Source organism: Alligator sinensis, unplaced genomic scaffold, assembly GCF_000455745.1.
Source record: "Alligator sinensis unplaced genomic scaffold, ASM45574v1 scaffold32_2, whole genome shotgun sequence".
Lineage (NCBI taxonomy): Eukaryota > Metazoa > Chordata > Crocodylia > Alligatoridae > Alligator > Alligator sinensis.
In genome coordinates, this window is record NW_005842670.1 from 17,505 (window position 1) to 35,539 (window position 18,035).

At 45.4% G+C, this 18,035-nt stretch overlaps 1 protein-coding gene across 2 annotated transcripts in view; it reads right to left on the minus strand.

Moving 5' to 3' along the window:
- Positions 1-5,366: 5,366 nt before the first annotated feature.
- The window catches only part of LOC102371420 (di-N-acetylchitobiase-like), an 18,957-nt gene continuing 6,288 nt past the window's right edge, over positions 5,367-18,035 (minus strand). The window contains exons 5-7 of one of the 2 annotated variants that reach the window (XM_025215762.1): positions 15,811-15,972; positions 8,150-8,292; positions 5,367-6,837 (exon numbers count right to left, since the gene is read on the minus strand). In XM_025215762.1, coding sequence (XP_025071547.1) covers positions 6,558-6,837; positions 8,150-8,292; positions 15,811-15,972 — 585 coding nt within the window. In that variant the 3' untranslated portion in view covers positions 5,367-6,557. Of the gene's footprint in view, positions 6,838-8,149; positions 8,293-11,961; positions 14,760-15,810; positions 15,973-18,035 lie in introns of those variants that run through there. The other variant, XM_025215763.1, reaches the window with a different exon arrangement.

An 18,035-nucleotide genomic window follows, 5' to 3' on the forward strand; every position in this document is an offset into this window, starting at 1 on the left:
GGTAGACTTACCAGCTAGCGCACAACGGAAGCCAACAGAGATGGGAACGGTTTTGGTGGCTGAGCATCCTTTCACGCAGCGTAAAACTGGCTCGACCGAATGGCATTCTGAGATCTGTTTTTCAAAACCAACTGGCTTCTCAATTCTAACAGCCATGCGTTGCAGTTTACAGGCTACAAGACAATTGTTTTAAAGCCATTTTAGAAAGCACGCATGTTTCTCCTTAGGCCAACACAGCTACAACCAAGAACTACTTAGTTGGTCTAATAAAAGATATCACATCTACCCAAAGAACCTCCCTGTCTATATCCCTAGACCAACATGGCTACAGCCAACAACCTGTCTGTTTCTCCAGCTGTCATTGATTATGCTGATTGATTCAGTGAAATCAAAGGTGACTGAGGCAAGTCAATGAAGGAGGATACATGAAGTCTGCTCCAACTGAAAGTTGCTACTGTGGCAGTGAAGAGCTCACTGGCCAAGTTCACAGACAACACCAAGTTATGGGAGAGCATGATCACGCTTGAAGATAGACTGCAGATACAATCGGACCTGGACAGGGAGTTGGGTGGGTTGGAACCAGATGAAGTTCAACACTGAGAAGTATAAAGTGCTCTGTCTGGGGACAAAAAGTCCCCAACACACTTACAGGCTCGGTGACACCAATTTGACTAGCACTACGACTGAAAGGGACCTAGGGGTAACAGTAGACGATAGCACGAACATGAGCCATCAGTACGATGCTGTAGCCAGCAGGGCAAACAATACTCCGGCATGCATCAACTGACACATCTCATATAAAACCAAGGAAGTGATTCTTCCACTTTACTCGGCATTAGTGAGACCACAGCTGGAGTACTGTGTCCAGTTCTGAGCACCGCAGTTCAACAAGGACACGGAAGAACTTGGGAGTCCAGAGAAGAGTCACCCGTATGATCAGAGACTTGCAAGGCAGGCCATATGAGGAAAGGCTGAGGGACTTGGGCCTCTTCAGCCTAAAGAGAGAGAAAGCCGAGAGGGAACTTGGTAGCTCTTTATCAGGAGGAGTACATCAAGGGCTCAGTGACCAACTGTTCATGAGGGCACCCTTGGGGAAAACCAGAAGTAATGGCCACAAACTCCTGGAAGACCACTTCAGGCTCAACTCTAGGAAAAACTTCTTCACAGTTCGTGTCCAGACTGTGGAATAAACTCCCCCCTAAGGTGGTACCATCACCTACCCTGGAAATCTTCAAAAGGAGACTGGATGGTCACCTCACTGGGATCACCTGATCCCCAGTTGTCTTTCCTGCCAAGTGCAGGGGGGCTGGACCCAATGATCTTGTGAGGTCCCTTCTAGCCCTTTATATTCTATGAACCCAGGGGCAGGCACTTATTTTGGGTGGAGGGCCGCTTAATGGAGGTTTGGCAAGCTGTCGAGGGCCGTATGGGTAACCCCACCCCTCAACAGTTGCCCCACCCCTGGTTGCCATATTGGGCAGCCGGTGCTGAAGACTGGGACGGAAATTGGAGCGCCCCCCGCGACTGATCGCCCACCCCTCCCTGTGACACCGGACACAGAGCGGGAGCTTCCCAAACACAGGTTACAAAAGATGCTACATTTTGAAACGTGCATCGGATATTTCATTCAATGAGGGATCAGATTTTTACCAGATCTGCTACTTCTTAAGCGGTCTGCTGCCATGCACTTTATTTGGTCACAGCTTTAAACTGCTTTCTGGTGCCAGCTCAGGCAAAAATTGTCACTTCTGTTTTTTAATGGGAGAAAATAGTGCATTTGTAGGTGCTGATGCACCTCACCCCAGCTTTCCCCTTTCTAGATGTGCCTGTGTCTCTTCCCTCCTCCCCCCTCTGGGCTGAAGGTTCTTGGCAAACTGTCTGCATCTGGAACAGCTGTGTGGCAGGAGGGGGCTGCTCTCCCTCCTACAGCTGCAGAGCTGGGGGGTGCTAACTCCTGGGAGTCTTAACAGTGCGATGTGGACATGCTGGCTGAGCAAACAGGCTGGAGTCTGCTGACCGGATATGGCTTGTGTAGACTTACCAGCTAGCGCACAACGGAAGCCAACAGAGATGGGAACGGTTTTGGTGGCTGAGCATCCTTTCACGCAGCGTAAAACTGGCTCGACCGAATGGCATTCTGAGATCTGTTTTTCAAAACCAACTGGCTTCTCAATTCTAACAGCCATGCGTTGCAGTTTACAGGCTACAAGACAATTGTTTTAAAGCCATTTTAGAAAGCACGCATGTTTCTCCTTAGGCCAACACAGCTACAACCAAGAACTACTTAGTTGGTCTAATAAAAGATATCACATCTACCCAAAGAACCTCCCTGTCTATATCCCTAGACCAACATGGCTACAGCCAACAACCTGTCTGTTTCTCCAGCTGTCATTGATTATGCTGATTGATTCAGTGAAATCAAAGGTGACTGAGGCAAGTCAATGAAGGAGGATACATGAAGTCTGCTCCAACTGAAAGTTGCTACTGTGGCAGTGAAGAGCTCACTGGCCAAGTTCACAGACAACACCAAGTTATGGGAGAGCATGATCACGCTTGAAGATAGACTGCAGATACAATCGGACCTGGACAGGGAGTTGGGTGGGTTGGAACCAGATGAAGTTCAACACTGAGAAGTATAAAGTGCTCTGTCTGGGGACAAAAAGTCCCCAACACACTTACAGGCTCGGTGACACCAATTTGACTAGCACTACGACTGAAAGGGACCTAGGGGTAACAGTAGACGATAGCACGAACATGAGCCATCAGTACGATGCTGTAGCCAGCAGGGCAAACAATACTCCGGCATGCATCAACTGACACATCTCATATAAAACCAAGGAAGTGATTCTTCCACTTTACTCGGCATTAGTGAGACCACAGCTGGAGTACTGTGTCCAGTTCTGAGCACCGCAGTTCAACAAGGACACGGAAGAACTTGGGAGTCCAGAGAAGAGTCACCCGTATGATCAGAGACTTGCAAGGCAGGCCATATGAGGAAAGGCTGAGGGACTTGGGCCTCTTCAGCCTAAAGAGAGAGAAAGCCGAGAGGGAACTTGGTAGCTCTTTATCAGGAGGAGTACATCAAGGGCTCAGTGACCAACTGTTCATGAGGGCACCCTTGGGGAAAACCAGAAGTAATGGCCACAAACTCCTGGAAGACCACTTCAGGCTCAACTCTAGGAAAAACTTCTTCACAGTTCGTGTCCAGACTGTGGAATAAACTCCCCCCTAAGGTGGTACCATCACCTACCCTGGAAATCTTCAAAAGGAGACTGGATGGTCACCTCACTGGGATCACCTGATCCCCAGTTGTCTTTCCTGCCAAGTGCAGGGGGGCTGGACCCAATGATCTTGTGAGGTCCCTTCTAGCCCTTTATATTCTATGAACCCAGGGGCAGGCACTTATTTTGGGTGGAGGGCCGCTTAATGGAGGTTTGGCAAGCTGTCGAGGGCCGTATGGGTAACCCCACCCCTCAACAGTTGCCCCACCCCTGGTTGCCATATTGGGACTAGACATCCTGCCCCTCCCCAACTCCTGACCTTTGCCACCAGAAGTCCCTCCCCTTGCCCCAAAGCACTCCTTTTGAGAGGGAGGGTGCTCCAGTCTTGACACCAGAAACAAGCCCAAATTCTATATTAAAACCTGCCCCCCCCCAAAAAAACCCTACTATAGCTTATTTTAATTTTATTTAAAAATATTTTTGTACTGATTTGTGTGTTGGCAAGGTGTATCTAGAGGTGATTGCATAATAGCTCCATACAGTCCTACTGTATATTATGTGTGGAAAGTAAGGGGATGTATGTGGTTCGAGAGCGGGTGGGTGGGTAGAAGAACGAGAGCCAGGCTGCTGGCTCCATTGCACGTGGCTCTCATGGACCGTGTGCGAGCCTCAAGCGATGCAGACCCTGTGCCCATGGTTCCAGGCTCCAGCTACCCCACCCCGGGTCCCCACTAGCCCCAGGGCACCAACAGGAACTCCATGGTCCTGCCACCACACCCCTGCCATTTCCCTACTCTCCCTCCCACCTACCTGCCCATCACTGCTGCTGTTTCTTCCCAGCCACCACCACCACCACCACTCTCCCCACTTCCCATGTCCCTGCTGCTTTCCCTCCCACTCCCAGTGCCACAGCCACTTTCCATAGCTCCCACCGCTCCCCGCGCTGCTGCCACTTCCCACAACCCCCTGCTGCTACCTCTGCTTCTCCCCGTACCACTGCTGCTTCCTACGACCACGCTGCTGCTCCCCACACTCCTGGCCCTTCCCGCAGCCCCTCTATCACCCCTGCTTCCCTCTACTCACCTGCCCACTGCTTCCTTGGCTCCAGCCCAGCCCAACAAGTACCATGCAGCTCCTGGCTGCTAGGCTGACCACAGCAGTTTCCCCCCCACTCCCACCATCCAGTTTTATCTTTACTTTCCATAGGGATGGAGGGACGCAGGAAACAGCCCCAGGGTCACAAGGCCAGAAGCCTCAGAGACTTCCAGTTTGGGACTGGGTGAAGCCAGGCCAACCGTGGCAGCTCCCCTTAGATCCTGCTGCCACTGGCTGCCTGTCATCTTTGACTTTTAGAAAATTCATATTTCTAAAAATTTTTAGGGGCCCTGCGAGCTGGATAGAAAGGCCTGGCAGGCCAAATGCGGCTCACAGGCCATTCTTGCCTGCCCCTGCCCTAACCTAACCGTTTTGCTATTAGGTTTTCTACTAGAAAATGAAAGTCCCAAAATGCAAACAAACAAACAAACAAACAAACAAACAATAGAGATGGAACAAATCAAACTAAAAATATTTTGTCAGCCATAAAGGAAGTAGTTACTTTTCATATGTATTTACTAGTTCTTCCCTGACTTAAGAGCCAGTGTGCAATGTACGTTTATAACATGACCCGAGTCATACATACAACAGCTTAGTTTCTGTTATGCGACTGCAACAGTGAAACAAACTTGAGCCTGCAAACTCAGGAAAAAAATAATTTACTTTGTCTATGGACATTAATCACACTGACAATGGAAAAGCAAGTACCAAAGCACATGGACAAGTACTCCATTGTCCATCTCCGCAATTTGTATTCACTACAACACATCTATCTATATAAACATAACAACTATACTATCAGCAGTAACTGATTAGCTTTTATGTATTAGAATCTTAATACCTCCAGCACAAGGGTCTTCTGGGAAAATCCAGGATGGAGCAAAGCTCACTGAATCTTTTGCTACATTTCCACTAGGCACCTGATCTTCCCATTTCCTTTCACCATCGTATTTTCCACAAGTGCCACGTGTTTTTCCTGCAATCCAGAAAGTAACCTGAATCTTCAGAAAAACCCCCAAAGAAAAGGTTCATTGAAATGTTTATTTTATAGAAATTAAAATATTGACAAAACGGTGTGGGTGTGGACACCTCAAGCATGTGTCCATCAAAATAAAGTCTATCCATGCCACACTCTGTGGCTTTTATTAAACACCCATCCTTCTCACTGGTGATCAGCATGCATGCTTCTGCCAGACAAAAGCAAAATTACTTTTCTTTGAAGCAGACTTCTAGTACCAGTACTCACTGATTTTAAAACACACTCATTAGTTTCACCAGGACTTAGAACAGGTTCTTTCTGGCCACTGACTAGAAAATTTGATGAAATATTACTCAGTGAGGAAGGGGTAGAATGAGCAAATGGAAAATGCAGTGAGTAGGGCAATCACCTGGAGATCCAGGTGCAAATCTCTGCTCTGACTCAACTTCTGCCCTGCCAGAGCCCCGGGGTCAACTGGTACACAACATTCACAGTACTGTAGCTTGGGATTTATCAAGGCCCTGTAGCTGCTGTACATCTGTGCAAGTTCATACAAAGCCAATGACCCATTTTTTGCTCGTCCTCATTGCTGCCTTCCTATGTGAAGCCAGAGCAAAAAATAGCGTATGTGACGTGCAAGTGAAGCAATGTTTGTCCTGTATGTTGTCCCACCATTGTTCCTCCGCAGATCCCCAATTATGGACTGAACTGAAGTGCAAGCAGCTTTGGCATGACTCATGCCAGTTGAGCAAACTTTACTTTGATTGAAGCCTTCAGGACCAAATTCCTGAATTCCTGTTCCCTAAATCCTGTCCATGAGTCTACAGTAATACACTTGTTTTTTTAAGCAGAATACTGATCTGTGGGGTGACCCACCTAGCAAAGAGGATGCAATATAAAAATATATCATGTCACCTACCAGAATTAGATGCATGTGGGACATAAATGGTCAAGTCACAAAAGGTTATCTTCAGTCAGACATGTTCATTTGAAGGATACATACCAATCTCACTTTAAAAAAGAACAATGAGTTCAAAAGGAACACATCTTTCTCATGTGTTACTCAGTTCACACAACATGTAATTCTTGTAGCTCTCACTGTGTCATGTGCCAAGATTCTTCACTCTCTCACTGAAGCAAAACACCCAAACCAGATTCTATGTAAAAGTACAACTTCAAAATACAAATGATCAGTAATAACTTCAGGTTTGGCCACCTCTACAAACAAACAAACAAACCAGTCACTTCTGAAATGGACTAGCCTATTTGACTTCTAGTAGGTCAGAACCCTCCCCTACCAAGTTAAAGTCCCGTCTTTCAAAAGTGAGGGAGGGGCCATATGACACGAAAAGGAAATGTTTAAAAAACCAACAACAACAACAAAACCCCAGTAAAATATTTACATCTGGTAGTTTGAGAACAACATCGCAGGTTCTTGGAGAACTCGGAGCCATCACGAGGGAGGCCTCTTGAAGGGGATCATGTTCTTCCTTTTGGAAGAATCCAAACAAATAGGCGAGTCCTGGAACAAGCTCATAAACCCTGGAAAACAGAATAAAGGGATTTAATTGATCTTCCTGGAAGAGACCATTTAAAATTTTATTCAGGTTGGAAACACTCATGAAGTAAATGCCAACTTTGACATCTGCCACTAAGTCTATCACACAGTCATGTATGGTATTGTGCAGAGTTGGGCATAAGCGGGGAGGCAGCAGTATCAGAATATCAAATATTGCTAGAGTACATAATAGCACTCAGGAAGCCACCTGACAGCACTCAGTAACAAGGATGTGATAACTTGGCTGCCTTAAAGAGAGTCAGTGCTGAAAGTGAGGCACCCCAGTACATTAGAATAACTAAATAAAACCCATACTTTTTATTGCAACCCAACACCTGCAACAGTATCAGCCAGGATGGACCCACAAAACTTATTCTAAATCTAACCATATATAACCACTGCCCTTAGCAATTAGCATATTATTAACATTGCATTTCAAATGGCCCTGTTGTGCTGCACTTCAGAGCTAGGAAACACACGCACAAATGTGCCCAAGGTCTTGAGGGCTTGAAAACAGGAAAGAGAGCCAAACATGTGACAAATCTTCTGTAACAGATTGGCTCCAGAGATGGCCGTGATGCCCCTGGGCACCCCCTCAGCTCTTTAGTCTGTCTCTTTTGGGCACTCCCCCCTTTCCCTTGCCTGCCATGTATTGCTGAAATGCTACTTTCAGAAAAAGGACCCCCAGTCTTTGGCCCCTCTTTCCAGGCCCTGGTCCTGCTCCTAGAAAAGTTGAGCCTCCTAGGCCAGCGAGACCATCAAGCTCTCTAGCCGTGTTCTCACACACCTTGCCTGGGCTACAGACCTCCAGGCCCTCTGGCCCTGCCGACACTCACCCATCCTGGGCTACAAACCTCAAGGCTCCAGACCCTGCTGACACTCAGCTGTCCTGGGCTATAAACTTGCAGGCTCTCTGACACCTCTCTCTTTTCAAGACCAGCTTCCCTCAGTCCCTTCTTCAAACCTCCAGATGCTTGCCCCCAGCTCAGATGTTACTCAGGAGCCCTGCTGCCCAGGAGCTCTTCTTCCAGTTGCTCTAGGGCTAGACTGCCTGCCCAGCTCAGGTCCTGGGCTTATATGCTTCAAGCCCCAGCCCCCATCTGGTCAGGTGACTCTCTAATTGGTCCCTGCCACACCTACAGGCTGCTTCTCATGGAGCGTCTTCCCCGCGTAAGTGACAAAACTTCTCTTACACTTCCTATTGTTTTAGGAGTTTTGCCCATAAAAAACCTTCCAGACTGATCAAAGGTTTTTGCTGAGTGTGGATTTTTCGGAAACTGATGAGTAAAATCTTACCATCTTTCAGCTCTTTTCAGTCTTGAAGAGATAATAGGCCACTCTAGCTTCATCTGCATGGCTGGACGATCATCAAATTGACCAGTTGCAACTTTTGCAGCAATTTTATAGGCACAGCAATCTTGACCCCATTGTAGATAACCCTAATGGAGAGATATACTTACTTAATTTTTGAAGCTGTCCATTTATGTTTAGTCACAGCTAGAAAACTGCTTTCTGTGGCCAGAACGGGTGAAAATTGTCACTTCTGTCTGCACCCACATGTGTTGTCATTATTCTTTCTACAATGTCTATTAACCTGAGAAGAGCATGGAGAGCTGTTGTTTTTCACTTGTAGCTCACCAGGCATGGGAAAAGAAGTACTTTGAAACAAAAAAACTAAGAGTTTCACTTGAAGATAATTTAAATAAATTGCAGCAAGATTTAGAGCGATATCACCAAAAGTTACTGTCACAGCTGGAAGCCAGGAATAGCTGGAAATGAGCAAAAAACAACACACATTGCAGACTAAGGTAGGGTTATATGCTACAGAAATACCAAACGCTTTATGAATCAAGGGGTTTGTCTACATGTTGCCTAATGGCGATGTAGTAATGATCATGTATGTGTACATGTGATCGCCAGCTATGTCGCTGTAGTGGCACATTCCCTGGTATAGCAAGCTACAGCTAGTGGCACACTCCCCAATCGCCAACTATGGCAATGTAGTGGCAAAATTTACTCATGCACCATGCATATAGTACAGTAACTACCCCTACTGTGCTGTGCTTTACTACTTTCAATCAGAAGTACTAAAACTCAGCACCATGGCAACATCACCGTACAGCAATGTGTAGACGCACCCTACAAGGAACTCAGATTCAACACAGGACTCTGAGGCATGGAGGATGAACATGATGGCTTTTCAGTATCATTCTCTTACCCCATAGTCACTCCATGGGAATCTGGCTTCAGTACAGCAGCAGCCTGAGATGATTGCTGTCCTACATTGTACCCTCTCTCAAACCCACAGAGATGCTCCATCCTGACACTGCTGAAGTCTCCCATAGGATTTAAGTTTCAGAGGATTCTGAAGAAAAGGAAGTGACCATATTTTGTGATCTCCATTTCACAGGAGAAATTTAATCAAACAATCATGGCTAAATGAAAGAATTACCTCAGGCCCCTTGCCTGAATCACCATCAGGAAAAGAGCTTTGCACATGTGCAAGGTATCTCTGCACTGAGTACGTGAGGAAAAGCAGGTTATCTGCACCCAGAGTGTTCTAACCCTGTAACCCACTCCACAGCGAGTGCAGCTACACATGCAATTAACCCTGTCACCAAAGGGTGTGATTTTTGTTTTTGTGTGCTTCGGCACTGCTAAATTGCAGCTTCCTTGCACGGTGGAGTTTTCTGCTGCAAAAGAGAACCCCGGTGCAAGGGAGAATTTCCCGCCAATTTGAAGCTTTCTTTGCAGGGTGCATTTCTTTGTTGCAGCACAGAAATGCTTGTTGCAAATAGTTCCCGCCATTTGTATGCTAATTCGAGTCCCATTATTGGCCAGTGCTAAATCATTCACACGTGGCGGCTAGTGATTGGCTTGCTAGCCGTATAAAAGGCTTGAGTGGTTTCCACCCAAGTTGGAGGACTCCACGAACACCGGGAGGAGGAGACTTCACGCCTCCCTGCGCGCAAAAGAACCGGACCCACGAAGCCTAGCAAACTTCGTGTGAATGAGTGAGCAGAAGAACCCACGGAGCCTAGCAAACTTCGTGTGAGTTTATTCAGAGCTCTTCCGGACGAGTACTTTCTTCGGCTGACACGACGGGCTCGCATGTTCAGAGCCTTCAGCCGGATTGGGCTAGAGTTCACGAGTCTAGAACTCTTGTCTGCCTCTCTTCTTTCCTGTCTGTAACCGCAACTTAAGCAAGTTTTCAGCCTGCACCACTGCCATCTCGGTGTAAGTAAACAATCTTTTAAACTACTGATACGCATTTGTGCCTAATTCCAGCTCGACGGCCTTCCCTCTCCAACCCGGCGTGCCCGGGCTGCTGGCCACAGCCCGCGTGCAGCACGAAAAAGGGCTCGGGTCGCTCCCGGGCTGCACAAACCCGATGCATTAAACTTTGGAGCTGTTTTAACTAGAGTACCCTGCTCCCAGACACAGCATCTACAAGCGTGCCTGGGACAGAAGCAATTTGAGCCCAACCAGAACAACCCAGGGCTAGCAGGAGATATGGGGGGAGGGGGTTGGTCCCAGGCACCAGCAGAGGGTGGTAGTGAGGGTGGCAGGAGCCAGGGGTCTGGCCCCAGTTGGCTGAACTGACCAGGTGCATTGCACCCAGTGGTCACCATCTACACATGCATTTGATTGCACTGAATGACTCCACTATAAGATTGTGCTGTAAGGTAATACTACTGGGGGCAGTACTGTTAGTTTACTGCACCCTAATACTGGCTCACATGTAGACTGTGACACTTTGCTGCAGAGCCAAATTAGTCTACTCTGCAGTAAAGCGCACGAGTAGATTTAACGGGAGTCTCGCAATTCGACCACAACGCTCCTCGCTCACATTAGTATAATAATTAGGAGCACAAAAGTATCATACTAAGGAAATAACTGAAAAAAATACTTAAATGATTGCATCTTAAATGAATCCATTTCTCTAATATTTTCTTCCTCTACACCCCCCCCCCCCAACTGCTATTTAACTTAATTTATTTGGTGGTTTGGGGCTTAATATCATACATTCCATCGATTAATATCTGAAAACAGGTGCATAAACATTAATGCAGATTTCTTAGTTTCCAAGAGACGCCACCAACACTGTTGATGATGTGCTGTGCATTGAGATTTTTCCTGCAAGCCCATTCAGCATAAACTGAGTTAAGTTAAATTGCATTCAACAACACTGTTATAGTTGTCACCAAGAAAGGTCCAGTTACACTTACTTAACTGCAAAAACAATTTGAAAAGTGTCATGGTTGATGTGTACGATGTTGGCGACTTTTCAGTTACCAGAGAAAGCAACATCAGTTTTAGCTGTAGTACAGACAGGGCCTGACTTGACAATATACCAGAATTAAGGGAGAACTGTTCCACTTCTATCATTAAATTATTTCAGTGCATCTAAAACTCAGTGAAACTGCATCAATATTTAAAAAGCATTCCCAGTACCACAATCACACATGCAAATAACTCCATGTTACAGCCAAAATACTTGCAGCGTATAATGGGATTGCTACTCAAAGTGTGTGAAGAACACATGTAAATGCTTGCAGGGTGAAGTCCTGCTTATCTACATGACTGATAGAGAGTAGGAATCTGTTTTGAAAGACTAACCCTAGTCTAAGGAGATTGCATCACCACCTCATGAGCTAAAGGGAGAAAACACGAGCTGTTTAATCATGTCTTTAGGAAGTAATCTATACCACCCACTCCCATTTACACACTTCAAACTGGAACAGCAGTTGGGAGGTCCCTTTAAGGCATCCATCTGTGGCCACTGGTAGAACCTCCCTGGTGCTCTTCTGGATTTGCAATGTCAGTGGGCAAGAAGTGAGTTCAGGGGCATTCATGCTGGGACATGAGCCAAACGTGTTGTAGATGCACCACGAGTTTCACTGCTTGTTCGTTTTGTTTAGTCCTGCTGAGAACATTTCCTTAACATTTGTAAGAGGGAGGCGGGAGTCACTCTCACACAGCCAAATCAATCTGCAAATAGTTTAATGTAATTATACATTTCCAACAATAAATTCTTTTGTGAAAATATGAAGACTAACCTGAGATTATTTTTTCATTCCGAAAATTTATCTTATAAGCAGCATTAGGTTAGAAAGTAAAAGAAATTTTAATGCATCCTGAGTTTTGTGTAAAAATACATGGAGTTAGGACACTGGAAGAGTCTTTAAACTTGGTTTTGGCAACAAGAGAAATCAGAGGGGGAAAAATTATTGTATTCATTTGTGTAGACCCTCACATCTCTCACTGCCATGTTGCAGCATGACTTTACAACACAGCAAAACACCAGTCTCACATTAAAAGTTGATAAAGTAAAAAAAATTGACAAGAGGATTAAAACAATGAGGAAGCAAATCCTTCAGTAATCAACTTTACTTTTTATCACTGCTGCCTCCTGTAGAATCTGCATCGTTGCCCCCCACAGCACAGTCCTTACTACCATCCAGCCCATTAGAAATGCAGCACTTTTAAAAACTTTTTAACAATGTGATCTAAAGGGATGAAATTTCATATAAGCTTGTTCCACTCGTGTAGTTTGCCCTATTCCCTGTTCTGGTCAAACTGTGGTTATTACTTGCTATTCATTCTGTATATAGATGTTTCATGTTTGCTTTGAAATAATTATTTGCTGATATCTAATGGCTGGAGCATGTACATTGTGCTTCCTGGTATTAGTCTATGTTTCTATCTTTCAGCTGTTTCTTGATTCCCTCTGCATGGTATCTCTAAAAACCTATCCAATATGAGCCTGTCTCATAAATGCAAAACAGCACCAGGTGGGTATTCCCATACACACTTAGGTAAGTGATGGACTGGCTTCTCTATCCTTTTCTCTGTGCCTGAACAATTATCCTTTGTGGTAACTTCTCTTTAGGGAAGGTTTTCCTTTTAAAAAGCACACAAGCTGGCAACTTCACTCCGTCACCAACCACAATGCAATGCTGCTTTCTGTATCTGCCCATTCTTCCATGGACTGTTTTTGCTCTACTCTCCTTTCCTGTGGCATCACATGGCATCCTCACTTCCTTTTTGTGACTGTAGGCATGAACGCTGCTTCTGGAGCCTGATCACATATTGTTCAAGAGCTGTCAACTTCTTATATATCTCAGGCAGGCATTGGGGAAAAAAAAAAAAAAAAAAAAAAAAATCAATGAGACTGCTTACTGAAAATCCATTTCTTCTATAAAGATATACGTCTCAAACCTCTGCCAACCCTAAAGACCTAACCCAAATTTCCTTGCAATTTTACATGCTTTTATCTGACACTGTATTCCTCTTGACACTGCATATCCAAACTGCCATCTCTCATGCATATCCCAAAGTTTTTCTTCCAAGTTCTGGGTATTGTGTTCCTGCACCATAAAATGCTTATCTACCACCATCATTCAAAAGCAGTTTCTCCTTTGCCTTCCTCCATGCTTCCTTGCTGCTGTACCTCCTTCCAATTTCTTCTGCTTCTCTTTGTACTTTATGTTTTTCACTGACACTGACAGAACATAACTACTTTGGTCCCACTCTTATTTGCATATGCTCACAGGTTTCACAGCCCAGGCACTCTCATGTACCCCTACTGTAATCAAGTGAACCATAAGGAACAGCAAGGGGATCAGGAAGCAACAGTCTGTCAGTACTCCTTTAACCCTCTAACTGCTGCTACTTACTCAGCAGGAGTCCAACAGCAGCTGGGAGTATCTAAGTGAAAGAGGCAGAGGGGAATAAGAGGTGAAGTAAGCTCTGGGCAGAGGAAGGGAAGAATATTATGTGACAGCTGGGTGAAGCCAGTCTTTCCTGCCCCAGTCGGGGCTCTGCCCTCAATGCAGACTGCTGCGAGTAGGCTGCTGCTCCATTAGGACACAGGCTACCCACACAGTCACAGCAAAAAGCTCCCTGAGGGGTGCCAGTCTGGCACCTCCCTAAATCAGTGCTCAGGACTAGTGCCCCACTTACTGCCCTCTGCTATAGCTATCAGCTAAACACCATTATTTTATTTCCTTGCTTATGATGCACACTCCAATTTTCAGCAACTAAATACTGGAAAATAATGTGTAAAGTATACAGAAAAATACAGCGCTAGGAAATGCAATGTATATTTCTTACTGTTACTAGTGCAATCTACAGACAACTAGGAGGAAGAAGAAAAACTTCTAAAAGCTTCAAGAATAACAACCTTTTCCTCTGTTATTTAAAAGCAGCATACAAGTGTTACAGCAATACAATGATACTACAGCAGTGCAGTGACCACAAGTAGGAAGGTCAGAATTAACATTTAAAATGAATATCTGCTATTATGAATAATGTACTTTAAACTGGGTACAAAATACTTTTCATAATACGAAATTTAAGATACTAGTCTTAAAAGAGAGAGAGAGAGAGAGAGAGATTTCTTTAAAAAGTTCATGATTTTCTAGCTTCTCAAGTTGTGAAAAGAACAGAGCGATAGGTAAACAGCTTGACTAACAAAAAACATAATTGAAAATTGTAAAAATAGAAAACCTAACCAATCTCTTAAAATGAATTAATGCAATAGAAAATATTTTCTAAAGTACTGAATAAAATGAAGTTTTGATCGTTTCAGAAGTTTTGCTCATAAGCAGCAGATACTTATAAGACAACATACGCATTCCTTTTTAGAATTAATATCCCATTACATTTTTCAATCATTCTAAACCAAGCAGTAAATGCTGATCATCTCATGCAGTTGCTATGGTATCAAGGCTTGCCACATTGCTTCAGTTTGCTGTTCTGCTACAGGAGTTCTAGAGTAGTTAAGACAATCTCCATTCCACATGCCAATGCCTCTTAAACCACGTTCCTGTGCATATGCTGCTTTCAGGGAAATGCTCCAGGGGTCATCATACCATACTTGGTGAAAATGACCAAGAGCATCCTATAAAAATGTCCAGAATGTGTGTGTTAGTATAAATAAAAACTACATTAACAGGACTATATTAATGAAGACAAAATGCCTAAAAAGTTAGGTACAACTCATGATACGCAAATGTGAATATATGCAACAATGGTTTTCCAGAGTCACCATTTAAAGTATTCATGTAAAAATGTGTTCACTGCTTTGTAAGAAAGCTTTCCTATTTGCATTACTTTAAAGTAACTACCCAGTCCTCTTTCTTCTATAAAAGATGATCCAGTAAATAGTCATGCTTTCCTTCTATTCTTTTTCCCTAATCTCCCAGATAAAGCATTCATTTTGTGCAACTTTTATAAAAGAGATTTGTTTCATAAAAAAGGTTAAATGAAAAGACTAAATTTGAATTTGTTTCAATGATTTATTACTCTTTAAATAACTTAAGGTTTGTGCTAAGATTTCAAGTATACCAGTACATGAATCTGTTAGATTTGTTCTTTTTCCAGCAATAAATGCAGGTTTAGAAAAGGTTATGAACTTCTGCTAAATAAGATTATATTACTGTGGGCCAGGAATCACTTTTAAGATCTTATGGTTATCAACAGATGAAGGTTATATAGAAGAGAGAGTGTGTCACTAACTGAATAGGAAGTTACAGTGCAAGTAGAAGACTCCGGGGGTTCCAACAACCACTGCTTTCAAGTGAATTCTGGATGCAGTGGAGAAGAAGAAGAAGAAGAAAAAAAAAAGTGCTCACTACAACTCCTAATCAATCAATCAAAATCAGCACCAGCTGAAAGTTAAGAGCAGCTCCAACATAGGCACTGGCAGGTTTTTTTTGAAAGGACTTTACAGCAGTGGAAAACAAGAATAGTAGACTTCTGTTCTACCAAATCTCTCCCTATGGCATGACAGACCATCTCACTGGTATAAAAACCAGCTTCACCATGTCAGGCACCCTTTTGTCAAGGAAGGGTTTCCCTGCAGATACTAACCTGGAATCCATCCACTATGTACCATGTGGGCAAAATGAACCAGACCATATTTGGCCTAGAGTATCTGTAAAACAGCTTACCTTGTATTCATAATAAGGAGCTTCCTGCTCTGCGTCCCATTGACTCCCAGAAATTGAACTAGTCACTTGGTCCATTATTATTCTATATGGGACCTGACGCCCTGCAGCATCACTGCATGGAGCCCCATGGAAAGGAACTGGTTTAATAGAACAAATGTGATCCTGCAGAAAAATAAAAGGAGCTCAGGCTCGCATTACTCAACTTTATTTAACTCTTGAAAAAGAATAAGCCTGGAAGAAAATGAGGGGGGGGGGGGGGGGACACCACCCAGCAAACCCCAAAAAAAATTTTTTTAAAAAAATAAAAAAAAAAAAAAAAGGAAAAAAGGTATTAAGCTAGAGAAAGAAGTCCATATAATTATTATTTAGCTGGAAGTTCCAGCTTCTCAGATTGTTTTAATGTGGGAAGCAATATCATTGTTAGTGACTTAATATGACAGGATTAATAAAAAAAACCTATTTTATCTGCAGCCCCATTGGTAATACAGAGAAGCAAATCTCAGCAGGAGAGACCGGGACTGGAACTTGCCTCCCTCACCTGGCTTTCACATTCAAACCCACATGCACAGTACATGGAGGCTAGACCAGGTATTCAGTTGGCACATCCAAATACTTAACCACTGGCTCCCAAAGCGCTTGCCCATTGCTCAGCCAGAGCTGAGCCTGACAAAGACCACACACAGAGGGAGACAGGACCCCAAGGAGTCATGGGGCAGTGGGAGGTGCCAGGTAGGAAGATGATGTTGCTCTGGTTCTGAGGACTGAAGGCCAGTTGAGCCAGACAGGCTTCCCCTGCAGTGGATATAAAAGACTAGGGACAGAAACTTCCAGGGACTCAGTTCAACTGAAAAAAGAGAGCTGTTGAACTCCCTGCAATTAGTACCAGCCATTCATATTGAACTCTTGACCCAGTGCTACTAAGACTGTCAGAAAATGCATGTATGCTTGTGCGTGTGTGGAGCAAGGAGAGGAGAGAATATCCTACTAATTTAGTTTACAGATTTCTGGTGTTTCCAGGATTAGTTGGGGTCATGTTTTTGAAAGCCAATTCCTTTGCTTGATACCTTGTTTTTATTTCTAGCCTTTCCATGAATTATATGTTATTTACATTGGTGCATGATTTCCTGCAACATCTACAGGTCAGGTTTACTGATTTATGTACCCAGCCTTTCAGTGGAAGTCCCAGGATCCCTGAAGAAGAAATAATGGGCCCCAATGCTTTTGCAGATTAGGGCTGCCACAGATGACAGGCACCATCCCAACATATGGGTTCAGGGCCCAATCTGGTGGAGGCGGGGCTGGAGTAGCAGATCTGATGTGGTGTGCTTGATCAGGCCCAGACCAATCCCACACACTGGATCTAGTACACATCATGCATGGGATCTACGTAGCACGGGGGCAGGCAATTATTTTGGGCGGAGGGTCGCTTACCCAGTTTTGGCAGGCTGTTGAGGGCTGCATGGGTAGCCCCACCCCTTGATACGTGCCCAACCCCCTGGTCACCACCTTGGGACCAATGTCCCAGGGCCAGCACCAGTGGGGCCCAGAGCGGAGCACAGGCCGGCAAGGGTCTGTGGAGCCGGGCTGGCCTGCACCAGCAGGGAGGGAGGAGCTGGCCCAGCTCCATAGAGCCCCTGCCGACTGGGACCCTGTACTCCTCTCCCACCCTGCTCTGGGCCCGGGACACCAGTGCAGGCCCTGTGCTCCTGCTGGCTCCCCACCCACTCACTCCCAGTGCCCCCCAGTATAGGCAGGGGGGCAGTGCTCAGCCCCAACCCCGTTTGCCAGCAGGGAAGCTGGTACTGAGCGGGAGGGGGAAGTGGCCCCTCACCTGCCCCATGGCCAGTGCTCCCTGCTGCAGGTGCTCGCAGCCTACGGGAGGCTGTTTGGAGCAGGCACAGGCAGCCTCATGCAGGCTGCAGGTGGCTACAGCACGGAGCACTGGCCATGGGGCAGGCGAAGGGCCACTTTTACCCACACTCAGCACCAGCTTGTAACCCTCCCCACTGCCAGCCTGGCAGTGGGGCCGGGTTACAAGGTGGTGCTGAGCACAGGGGGAGGGGAGGAGAAAGTAGTCCCTCCCCGCCCCATCATGCCCAGCCCTGCAGCTGCTCACAGCCGGCCTGGGGCTGCCTAAGCCTGCTCCGGACAGCCCCACACAGGCTGCGAGCACCTGCAGCGCGGGGCGCTGGCCATGGGGCAGGCAAGGGGGCGCTTTTTCCCAT